We start from the raw sequence: 12325 nt of genomic DNA, 5'->3' as shown, positions 1-12325 counted from the left end.
AGCTGCTCCAGCTGTGGCTAAACAGCCCTTAAATTGGGTGCAACCCAACAACGTTCTGGACTTCAGCCTCCTCACCTGAAAAAAATGAGGGCTTTGCAATAGGTCATAAAGTGCTTTTTCATAGACATTAGAATAAAATGATTAAGAATGCTTTAAACTCAAATAAGAAAACAGACTCACTGGACAGATGCTTTGGTCTCTATCAGCTTTACTTTCAGAGAAGTCCATATTCTCTGTCCTGGTATCCCTACCACACTCACTCACTGCCTGACAACACCTACGGGAAGCATGGCCTGAACACAAGCAGGATGATGAATTTCAAAGCCCAGTGGCTGGAGCAATGGGTCAATTATGCTTCCTGCAGTGGGAGATCTGAAAGGCTCATTTTTATGGCTGTCATACACTGGATACCCACAGGTAAAGTAAATTCCAGAATAGAACCACTATTCCCTAAAATAGTGATAAAGTTGCACACTCCACCCATCTCAGAAAATCTCAGTATCAAATAATGGAAATAAAAGCATAGCATTTGAAAACTACCCATAATGAGAATTACCCAAGTGGTCATCCATTTGTTTCTTACAAACTTACTCTAGGAGTTTCTGTGCATCGTAGTATCCAATTGGATGAACAGGAATACTTGGAAGACCGACAGCCTCTGTAATTCCATGCCTATAAGCATATTCTGAAAAAAAAAATGTTCAATATATTTCCAATAAAATTCAGTCCCTTTCATACGGTTCTTTGTAAAGCACATTAAAGACGTTCTCATTTTGCATCTACTGGAATTGTTAAAATAAAAACAATTGACAATTCCAAATGTTAGCAAGAATGTGGAGCTACTGAAACTATCATATATTGCTAGTGAAAGTCTAAAATTGTATAATCACTTAGAATACCTTTTTTGGAAAGTAATGCTAAACAGAAATGTGGCACAGCAATTCCACTTCTAGGTATTTACTCAAAAAAGATAAAAACATAGGTCCACAAAAAGACCTGTACAAAATTGTTTGTAGCAGCCACATGTATAATCATAGTCCAAATATTAATCATAGTCCAGACTTCTGACAACGGAAGAATAAATAAACAGTCCATAATATGATAAAAAGAAACAAACTATTAATACACATAATAACACAGAAAATCTCAAATCACTACACAGTGAAATAAACACGGCGCAAAAGAACATACACTGTCTGATTCCATTTACATGAAGTTCAAAACCAGGTTAACTAATAATGTATGTTGCTGGATATCAAAAAGCAGTTGCTTCTGGGGGCTGCAGTAAAAATTGACCTCAAAGGTGCACAAGAGTACTTTCTGGAATGATGGAAATGTCCTTATATCTTCCGAGTAACATAAACGTATAAAATTTTCAATTTATTGGACTGAACTCTTAAAATCTTTTGCATTTTATTGCATGTAAACTCTAAATAAGAACACACATTCTATCATTTCTTTTTTTTTTTTTTTCCTTTTTGTCTTTTTTCATGTCCGGCAACGGATCGCAACCCTCAGTGTCGCGCCCATACCGGACCGGACCAGCAACGGGATCGCAACCCTCGGTGCTACGCCCGCACCTCGCTCAGCCAGTGAGCGGGAACAGGTCTGTATAATAACAAAAAAGGAGGAAATGAATAAATGAAACAAGATTGACAAAATGCAGATAACTGTCTCTACTTTTGCATATGTTAGAACTATCCCATAATAAAAAGTAAAATTTAAAGAAAGAAAAAACCAAATAGTGTACCAAAGATAATTTGATGTTAGCCCCAAAGGGATAAACATAATTTTTCCCCCCTAAAATACCATCATTTAAATTTGAAGATCAACAGAAACATTCCAATTAATCTCATTTTATTTTCACAGTTGTAGCTTTGTATAACTATAGAATTATGGGAGAAGTCACATTTTTTAAGACTTGGGAATAAAGAAGTAGATAAGTAAAACTCAGGTAGATTCACGTGGTTTTATTATAAGGTAATATATTACTGTCAAATGAAAGAAAACAATCTATGACAATGTACTATGAACTAAGATTTACAAAGACAACAAATACATAAGCTTTAGATGACTCTATAATTTGATGGAAAAATCAGAAGAGGAATAAATATGTAAATGCCACAGATACTTTGGCAAACTATTTTATCCAAGTTACTCCATTTAGGTACTTTTAAACTACACAAACTGAACCCAAATATTTGTACACGTCATCAGATAGCTGAGTACATTCAAAATAAATTAGCTCCCTTTGTTAATGTTTTACAAGGGAGCATTTCAGGTAAGACAACTATGTAAATGCGGGAGCCAGACTGCCTAAATTTCAATCTCAAATCCTCCTCGCTTAGTGATGTGCTGATCTTGGGTGGATTGCAGATTCTAGTGTCACTCCCCCCAACCCCTGTCAATTAGGGATAATAATAGCACTTAGTTTATATGGCTGTTAATGCATGTAAAGTGCTATCATTTAGGAAACACAACTTGATAATTATCACTGTTATCTTTACAGAGCAACGAAACAATATGCATTTTCTGAGCTCTGTATTCTAAATATGCTATTTAACAGATTTATAGAATTCTGTTCTCCTATCCCTTATTCATAACTGAGAAATCCCCAAACCTGTGAAAACCATAAATTTGTGGGGAATTTACTTGACAACAAAACTTAATCTGACCTGAACTCCTTTGACAGCAAAATCTGACTTGAGCATACTTGAGTGCATTTATATTCCTTTTTACCCTCACTTTGTATGTTCATATACACTAAGTATGTTCATATATACTAAGTATACATCACACAGTACATTCATATATTGCCACAAAAATATTTATATGCTTGTTTTCTGCATTCTGTCCCAGCCCTCATGTTAGTGTTACATGATATATGTTATATGCAGCATATTACTTTTTAAATATCTGAGAAAGTCTGAATTCTAAAATTCATCAGGCCCAAGCATTCCAAATAAGGAATAGGGGACTTGAACCAATAATTTTCAGAGCTTGAGATTCTTTAATTCTTAGATGCAAAGAGAATAAGGAAAAGACATACAGCATGTTTCAAAGACAATTCTTTAATAAAACCACACTAAAACGTTACTAAGTTTCCTGTGATATTTGAGGCTGATCACTCACCATTTCTGGATAACCTGGTGTGAGAGGGTCCCCTGCACCATTAAGATTTAGGATATTTCCACGCTGGACTCCACCTCCAGGAAGATTCCAGCCATCTGGATAGGGCTCCACCCCAGGAGCAAAGTAGTCAGCAGGGTCTGAGTACAGAATGATTCCTGTGGCCCCTGCCAACTGAGCATTTTTAACCTGGAAAACAGTGTCTTTCATTCGTACTTTATGTTGGTTGTTCCAGAGTTGGCAACATCAGTTTTCAAAATTACACTTCAATGAGTAGTTGAACTTTATCTTCAACCCTTTACCGTTAGGCTTACAATGAAGGACATCTCACTGAGAATTGGCTTTTTCTTCTTCCTACTATAAGCTCAAAAACCGAGTCAGCCCTCAGATCAGCAGATTTGAGAAATTTCCATACTAGTGGTAGCAAGTATTCGCTGTTTCCTTCAACTAGTCTAGAAGCACCAGCAAGTAGACTCCACAGGCCAGATTCCTATTTGTTCTATGGTTGAAAGGGAATATTTTTGAAATTCAATTTCCCGCAAAAGAGAAAAAATATGTATATTAAGAAATCAAGTGATAGTAATTTTTAAACCTGCTATGTGTAAATTTGTTGCTCTCATTATCTAAAATAACTATTTCATATTAACATTTGATTTAGAAAATATTTTGGGAGATAATATTTAAAACAAAGACAACAAAAGTTAACGACAAACCCAGTGCATGCTTCTCTGGAGGCCACAGGCATAACTTGGAAGTACAGAAAAATCATCTCTGTTCATCCTGACCTTTTACACTGGCCAAATGCCAATGACCCAGTTTAAAACCATTGCCTATAGGCTAGTTAATGTGTTCTTCCTATTAGTTGTCATGTTAATGAATACAAGAGGATCACGGTCCTCAAAACTTTTAAGGAGATGCTTCTTCACATGTAAGATACATTGTAACTCCCTGTACTGCGGGGGAGGGGGGCGGGGGGGGAGAAAAAGAGATGATTTTTACCTTATTTCCTCTGAAAATTTTTCCATATCTGGCAATCACAATTTTCCCAGAGCAATTGATTTTCATGTCCCGCTCCATTTTAAAAAAGTCTTCAGTCCGTGCATAGTTAACATACACTAGGTCACCCTGTTGAAATAGGAATAATTTAGTATAATTTATAATACAAGGAGGTTGCTCTGTGTGAGGACTATTTGACATCTTTGAAAGAGGGAAGAGGCAAGAGCATGCAAGAGGGTCAGAAAAGCATGAGCCTCAAGTAAGTTTCAGGGATAAGTGAATTTAAACTGAGAAAGCAATTACGTGGGTTTCAGACATATGAACTGAATAATGAGTTTTGTTTGTACTTGTCTTTTATTTAGTGGCTATGAAGCTTTAAAAGCACTCTCCCAGAAAAATGCACATAAATATACAGATTGCTGCATGCAATTTGAAAGGGGTCCAGGCACCCTAAGTTAAGAAGCTCTTGATGAGAGTTTTATTCTCTTCAGAGTACATTCACAAATAGTAGCTTAATGGGTCTTCACAGCCACCACATAAGGAAAAATGAACAGGTAATAAGACTTCTGTGCAGGTCTGGTTTTAATCACTAGTATGATTATGTTCAAGTCTTATAATATCTCTGTCGATACTCTCACTTGTAAAATGTCTTGTTAGATTAAATCAGTGATCTTCCAACATTCTTTGCTTACTTAGTATCTAAATTAAGTTTGCAAAGCAATGTACCCCCACATATATTTCAGGTTGACATCCAAAGTTTTTATCATACCTTTAAGTAGCTACAGAGAATGAAATTTGTAGCATACTATAAATATTAACATTTTCAGAAGCAATTTTACACAACTTTCTATATGTATCCAAAGGAATTTAAATACTATATTTATGATTCGGTATCATCTATTTAAAAAATACATGAACACACTCCTCTACAATCAGAATTTTATCATTTATTTTTCTCTTTGAACTGTACTTCGTCCTTTTTCCCCCATAGCATTTTACTCTAAAGTAAAATATATTGTTGCAGGATACTGGGATGCACCACCCACATTCCCCCTCAGTGAAGGACTTCTTGCCCCAGCTGCGGGGAAGGCTTTCTGCAGACAGCCTTCAGCTATCAGCCCCTCAGTTACTGTCTCAGCTACAGACATCCTCTTGCTCAATGTCATACACCTTCTTAGGGTGTCACATATTCAATGACTGATGTGAGAGTATAAAGACCTGCACATCTCATTCCAATGAAGGACAACACTGAAGAACTATTCCAGAGCTCCCCATAGGGTCAGCCAAAGCTCTAGAGCTAGCTAATCACTAATCCAGCTTCCTTCCCCTCCCTGTCACAGAGGTTGATCCCAAGAAAACATTACTTAATTATCATCCAGCACACTAAATTCCATCTCAGTTTGCATTTTCTAGAAGCTGGGTATACTTGAAACTCTTTTACTAATCCTTGCCTAATTTCCTTGAGTAAGTATATGTATGTAAATCAGAAATTGTCTTATTTATTGAAACATGATTGTACATACCTGTGGGGTACAGCAATGAATAATACCTGTGTGCAATGTGATCTCAAATCAGGATAATTAGTATATTCAACATCATACAATGTCATCATTTTTTGTGTCCTTTTACCAATTCGTCCCTTACCCTCCTCCAACTCCCCCTTTCCCACTTCTGGTAACCTCAGTTCTCTTATCTTCTTTTGAAAGTTCAACATATTATTACGATTGTTGAATCTTACTTTTTTTATTATTTCTTTATTTTGTTTTGTTTTGTTTTAGCCCCCACTTGTAAGTGAGGACATGTGATATTTCTCTTTCCGTGCCTGGCTTATTTCACTTAACATAATTTTCTCGACGTTCATCCATGTTGCTGCAAATGGCAGTATTTCATTCTTTTTTTATGGCAGAGAAGTATTCTATTGTATAAATATACCACATTTTCCTTATCCAGTCATCGAATAATGGACATTTAGGTTGGTTCCAACTCTTGGCTATTACAAATAGAGCTGCAATAAACAAGAGAGTGTAGGAATCCTTTTGGCATTATGATTTCCATTCCTTTGGGTATACCCAGCAGTAGAGTTGCTGGATCATGTGGCAGTTCTATCTGTAGTTGCTTGAGGAACCTCCATACCATTTTCCAAAATGGCTGCACAAATTCATAATCCCACGGACAGTGTAGGACGGTTCCTCTTTCTCTGCATCCTCACCAGCACTTGTTATTCTGTCTTTTTGATAATAGCCTGTCCAACAGGGGTGAGATGATATCTCAAAGTGATTTTTATTTGCATTTCCCTGTCACTTAGCAATATTGAGCATTTTCTCATGTGTCTGTTAGATGTTCATATATAACAGATGGTGTGTGTTAAGAGAATTCTTCAGGAGTAAGTTATCATTATAATTACTAGTAGTACCAAATTAAGTCTAACAGCATCATTTCAAATTATTATTATTATTTTTTTTTCCTTTTTTCGTGTCCGGCAACGGATCGCAACCCTCAGTGTCGCGCCCGTACTGGACCGGGACCGGCAACGGGATCGCAAACCTCGGTGCTGCACCCGCGCCTCGCTCAGCCAGTGAGCGGGAACCGGTCTGTATGTGGGATCCGAACCCTCAGCGGGAGCGCCACCGCGCTCCCAAGCGGCGCACTGTAGCAGTGCGCCATTGGGCCGGCCCTCAAATTTTTATAAATAATGCATAAGCAAAAAATTTAACTAGAAATATATCTTTTAATACAATGAATGGGAAAATAAAGCATTATCTTATGCATCTGTGAGCGAATGAATTATTGCTACAATGAGACAATGATCAGCATCAATTGTATTCACATTCTTTGTTTTACACATAAGTTCTGAGAAACCTTGGATAGGAATTATTTAAACTTCAAGTTACAACTCAAAAATCACACACTGATCTATCCTCCAAGTGATTTTCAATGATGTCAGCTGGATACTTAATTGGGCTCACCTCTAACTTTAAGTGATTTGCCAAAGGATTTGTTGGCCAACTATTAGAATTATTGATGATGTTAATATTGAAAGCAATATTTCTAATTGTCTCTTTTTTTAGAGCCCCAGAGAATTTTGCTGCTCAGAGGAATACTTTACATTGTTTTAGGATGGGTGGGAAATGTCTTTCATTTGTAAAGTAAGAGAAAAATGATTCTAAATAAAAAGGAGGGGACAGAGTACCAGCTGGACCTCATCACAGGCTAGTTCTTAAATCCATGAAAGAGTACACTGGGTAATTGATGATCTGGAAACTGATTTTCTTAAAGTGATCCCATGCCTGCCCTTGGAAAGTCTGTATGCACCCCAGTCTGAAACTCCTGTCCTAGATGATTTCCAATATTCTGTAATTTTATTTTGGTTATTGTTTTCTTTTTTTTTTTGACTACATTTCTCATTGCATGTACACAACAAATTCACATCAGATACTAAAATAGAGTTGTTTACAAATTGATTCTATGACTCATTTAGCAAATTGGTTGAAGATCTGCCATTAGTGCCAGGCAGTGTTTTTGGCCATACAAAAAATTCCTGCCTTGTAAGATGCTATACGAGTTACACTGATATGGATGGGAGAAAGATAAGATAATAAACATTAAATTTAACAACCAAGCAAATTATGTAGTATATTAAAAGTTGATAAGTGCCATAAAAATATCAAAAAAGGCTTAAACAGAGTAGGCAAACTGTGAACTAGTGCTTGAATAGGTGAAATTAAAAAAAAAAAAATAGAATGGGGAAAGTCTAATTGAGAGGGATGCATCTGAATCTTCACTTTATTAAAAGGATTACTTTTAGCTCTTGTATTTCTTCCTAAGACCAGTACATTATTAATACATTATTAATGATATCACTATGTCTGATTTATAATTGTTAACTCTCTCTGGAGCACATTCATTCTATTTTAACTGTAGCTACAGTCATTAAGCAATTTGATTTCAGAAAAAAAAATTTAGTGTAAGTGTCCTATTTGAAATTTATCCTTAAAAAATGTCACCAACTTAGGGGAGACTATTATTTTTTAATGATTCTAAATGGTTTCTTTCTTTTGGTAAATCAGCATTCCTCACAAAACAAATTATAATGGAGAAGGGACTGGAGAAGACATTAGTTTAAAAATGATAGTAGACTTTGAAAATGAAAACCAGTGCGATAGATATGCCCTCTCAGCACTTCTCAAATCCAAGTTGTCACCGAGTTAGAAAAAAGCTTTGTTCTCAGATAATTCCTGTCTTGTATAAGTTACACTGTACCATTGTTCTATGACTGTGAATAAATACAATGTTGTACTAACAGCCTGGAATTTTCCATTTCCTGCAAGCTTCACTCTTCCTACCCTTGTTAATAGAGATAGAATTGGGAGGCAAGACCAGTGGTCCTCAACACGTGGTCCTTGAACCCTCAGAAACAACATCACCTAGGACCTTTTTAGAAACATAAACTCCCGCCCAGATGAACTGAAACTCAGAGGTGGGAACCAGAATCTGTGTTTTACAAACCCTCTGATCTTGTGATACATACTAAAGTTTGAGAACCACTAGATTAGAGTATATCATATACACATTGTAAAATTGCTGATTTCAAATGGCCTAAACTAGAGTCCAGTATTTCAAATTCCAGAGGATTCAGATGTAGATTCAAGGATTACTGGTAGTGAAATATCTTAACCACACATACAGACATACATATTTTTAAAGAGAATTAACACTTCACTGGCTGGTTACAGATGATCCAGCGAAGCACGCCAGCCAGCAGACTCATCTAATATTTGAACACAAACAGCAAACCCAACACTATCACATGCTCCTTCCGGCCTGCCATTGATCTGAAAGAGTTTAAGTCTACTGGAAAGAAATAAGAGACAATCATCTCTACGACTCTTTCTTATGAACAAACTAATTGTGTCAAAGTCCAAAAATTATTTGGGGGATTTTAACTGGTTATGCAATAAACCTGTAAATTAATATGAGTGTAATTTTCTTCTCATAACACTCAATGTTCTAGCCTCCTTTCCGGAAACATAACTTTTTTTTTATACATAATCTTTTTCTTGCTCAATACCTTTCACAGTATTCTTTGACTAGTGCATACTAGTCAAAGTGCATTTTATATTTTCTAGCTATTTTAAATTAAATTACTTTATTATATTTTCTGCTATCATATATCATTTGTTTAAATACGCTTAGCTCAAATATGATAATATTAATACCATTTTTGCATATTCTGCTTATACAGACATATCACGGTAAATAATGAAGGAGAGAATTAATAAAGAAGACACATAGTATAGAAACATAAGAACAATCTGACAATATCAAAATTAAAGATTTCTGTTCAATAAAGGGCAACATAGGTAAAGTGAACAAAGAGGTTAAAAATTAGGAAAATATATTTGCAATATCTAAAACCAATATGAGATGAATAATTAAAATATTTAAGAAACCTCTACAAATTAATTAAACAAAGGTTAGAAATTCAACAGGAAAAATGAAAGGCTATAATTAATCATTTCATAAAGTTATAAACCAGAATAGCTAATAAATAATTATGTATAGAGATGAATAACCTTATTTATTTATTTATTTATTTATTTATTTTTTCCTTTTTGTCTTTTTTCGTGACCGGAAACGGATCGCAACCCTCAGTGTCGCGCCCGCACCGGACTGGGACCGGCAACGGGACTGCAACCCCTGGCGTCGCTCCTGCACCTCGCTCAGCCAGTGAGCGGGCCAGTCTGTATGTGGGATCCGAACCCTTGGCGGGAGCGCTGCCGCACTCTCAAGCGGCGCACTGTAGCAGTGCGCCACCGGGCCGGCCCTGAATAACCTTATTTATAATCAGAGTAATGTGAATTAAAAGAACAAGAAAATGGTTCGATGGGTAAAAATAATTTCAAATGTTGGTAAAAATATGAGGAAAGAGGCACATCATACACTGTCAGAGTATAAACTGCTACAGGTGGGATCCTGTGAAATTAAATATTCGCCATAACCCAGCAATCCCATGCTTGGCTTACTGTTCACCCAGGAATCCTCACAAGCCCATAGGGAGACTCTGACACTGTTTGCGGTAATGGGGATTTAGAGGCAAACTACATGTTTCCACTACGAAAATGGGTAAATTATTTGTGGTGTGCATGTAAGATGAAATAATATGCCACAGTGAAAACAAATGAACTACCCAAACATAAAGCAACATGGATAGATTTTGAAAAGACTGTTGACTGAATATATTAAGAAATGAAGGGAGACCTAAAGTATAATCCTATTTATGTAAATTTAAAATACATCAAGTGCAAAACTAAGCCATGCGTTTTCAAGAACACATACGTATATAAGGACATAAATACAATAGAGTAGGTGGGGAATGAGGAAGAGAGATGGAATTGAGAATAAGAATAAGAGATGAAAAAATAAAATAAATGACCTCATGTGGACCCATAATGCTAGTGTGCCTTAGCTGAAAAATAAGCCTAAATGACTTCAATACACCTACGATTTAAAATATATTGACACTTCATTTTCAACTTTTTTGTCCCCTATTTCTATTTCATGTCAATTATGTAATAAGTACTTTGATTGCAAGCATTTTTGCTATGTGCCAATTTTTAATGAGAATTTTTTTAGTATACCATTAAATATGTTTACTGTTCATTTGAAATAAATTTCATACAATCAATAGAAAATATTCTTCAATTCTAACTTCGTGAGACTTGCAAAAATTAAAAGTTAATAAATCAAATACATTTGAAAATCATAGAAATAATATATATTTTTTACCTTACCTAATAAAAATATGGCATTACCTGATATCAAATCATCCTTATGTTTTTACAAAAAATTCTAACTGATTGGTGAAGATAGATTTTAAAATATCAATTCAATTCTAAATACAAACATTTTACTTAGGATTTTTTCAATAATAGTTAAGCCCTTTCTTCTCTATTAAGTTATAGTCCAATATATTCAACTATCAGCTAGCAACTTATTGTGAATATATCCTAGGCAACTCAAACTCAACATATCCAAAATTGAATTTACTTAATGTTAAGTCTTATATTAGAAGAAAGATCTTTTTAAAAGATACTAATAAATTATATTTAACCTCCTCAGATTTAACATTCTCACTGCTATGGCATGAATGTCTCTTCCAAAATTTAAGTGTTGAAACTTAATGGCAAATGTGATGGGATTAAGAGATGTGGCTTTTAAAAAATGATTAGGCCATGAGGGCTCCTCCATGAATGGGATTAAAGCCTTTAAGAAAGAGGCTTGGGCCGGCCCGGTGGCGCACTGGATAGTGCGCCGCTTGGGAAGCGCAGCGGCGCTCCCGCCCGAGGGTTCGGATCCTGCATACAGACCGGTTCCCGCTCGCTGGCTGAGCGAGGCGGGAGCAACACCGAGGTTTGCAATCCCGTTGCCGGTCCCCGGTCCGGTGCGGGGGCCGGGGGCAACACTGAGGGTTGCGATCCGTTGCCGGACACGGAAAAAAGACAAAAAAAAAAANAACCTCCTCAGATTTAACATTCTCACTGCTATGGCATGAATGTCTCTTCCAAAATTTAAGTTTTGAAACTTAATGGAAAATGTGATGGCATTAAGAGACGTGGCTTTTAAAAAATGATTAGGCCATGAGGGCTCCTCCATGAATGGGATTAAAGCCTTTAAGAAAGAGGCTTCACTTTTAGTATTTGATCTGCATGCCTTTCTAACTTCTTCTGTGTGAAAACACTGTATCTTTCCCCTCCTGAAGATACAGCAACAAGATGCCATCTTGGAAGCAGAGAGCAGCCGTCACCTGACACTGGAAACTGCCAGTGTCTTGTTCTTGGACATCCCAGCCTATAGAACTGTGAGAAAATAGATTTCTGTTCTTCATAAATTACCCAGTCTGTGGCATTTTGTTATAGAAGCACAAGTAGACTAAGGCACTCACCAAATGCAAAGTATTGTGTGAGAATCAGGGGATTGATTATAAAATTTCAGATGATACTCATGCACAGTTTATTAAGTAAACCAAAATTTTCTAGAATGGACATTCATGCTCTTCACTTTGAAATGAAAATATCTTTATTCAAGCCCTTTCAAAATTAATCAATGTTACACAACTATAATAAAATACGTAGGATATTCATACAATGGCAATTACTCAGCAATAAAATGAAACAAACTACTGATACATTTTAAAATATAC

The 12325-nt window shown here is 36.0% G+C and overlaps 1 protein-coding gene across 1 annotated transcript in view; it reads right to left on the bottom strand.

The window, feature by feature from the left end:
- Window positions 1-592: 592 nt before the first annotated feature.
- Window positions 593-12325, bottom strand: part of LOC103594291 (glutamate carboxypeptidase 2-like) — a 26536-nt gene continuing 14803 nt past the window's right edge. Inside the window, exons 5-7 of the mRNA XM_008577502.1 lie at window positions 4129-4254; window positions 3133-3318; window positions 593-685 (exon numbers count right to left, since the gene is read on the bottom strand). Of these exons, the coding sequence (XP_008575724.1) occupies window positions 593-685; window positions 3133-3318; window positions 4129-4254 (405 nt within the window). The remainder of the gene's footprint in view (window positions 686-3132; window positions 3319-4128; window positions 4255-12325) is intronic.

This window comes from Galeopterus variegatus, unplaced genomic scaffold, assembly GCF_000696425.1.
Source record: "Galeopterus variegatus unplaced genomic scaffold, G_variegatus-3.0.2 Scaffold1523, whole genome shotgun sequence".
Taxonomy (NCBI): Eukaryota; Metazoa; Chordata; class Mammalia; order Dermoptera; family Cynocephalidae; genus Galeopterus; species Galeopterus variegatus.
The sequence above is the reverse complement of the archived record's forward strand: the minus strand, read 5'-3'. Positions and strand labels throughout refer to the sequence as shown.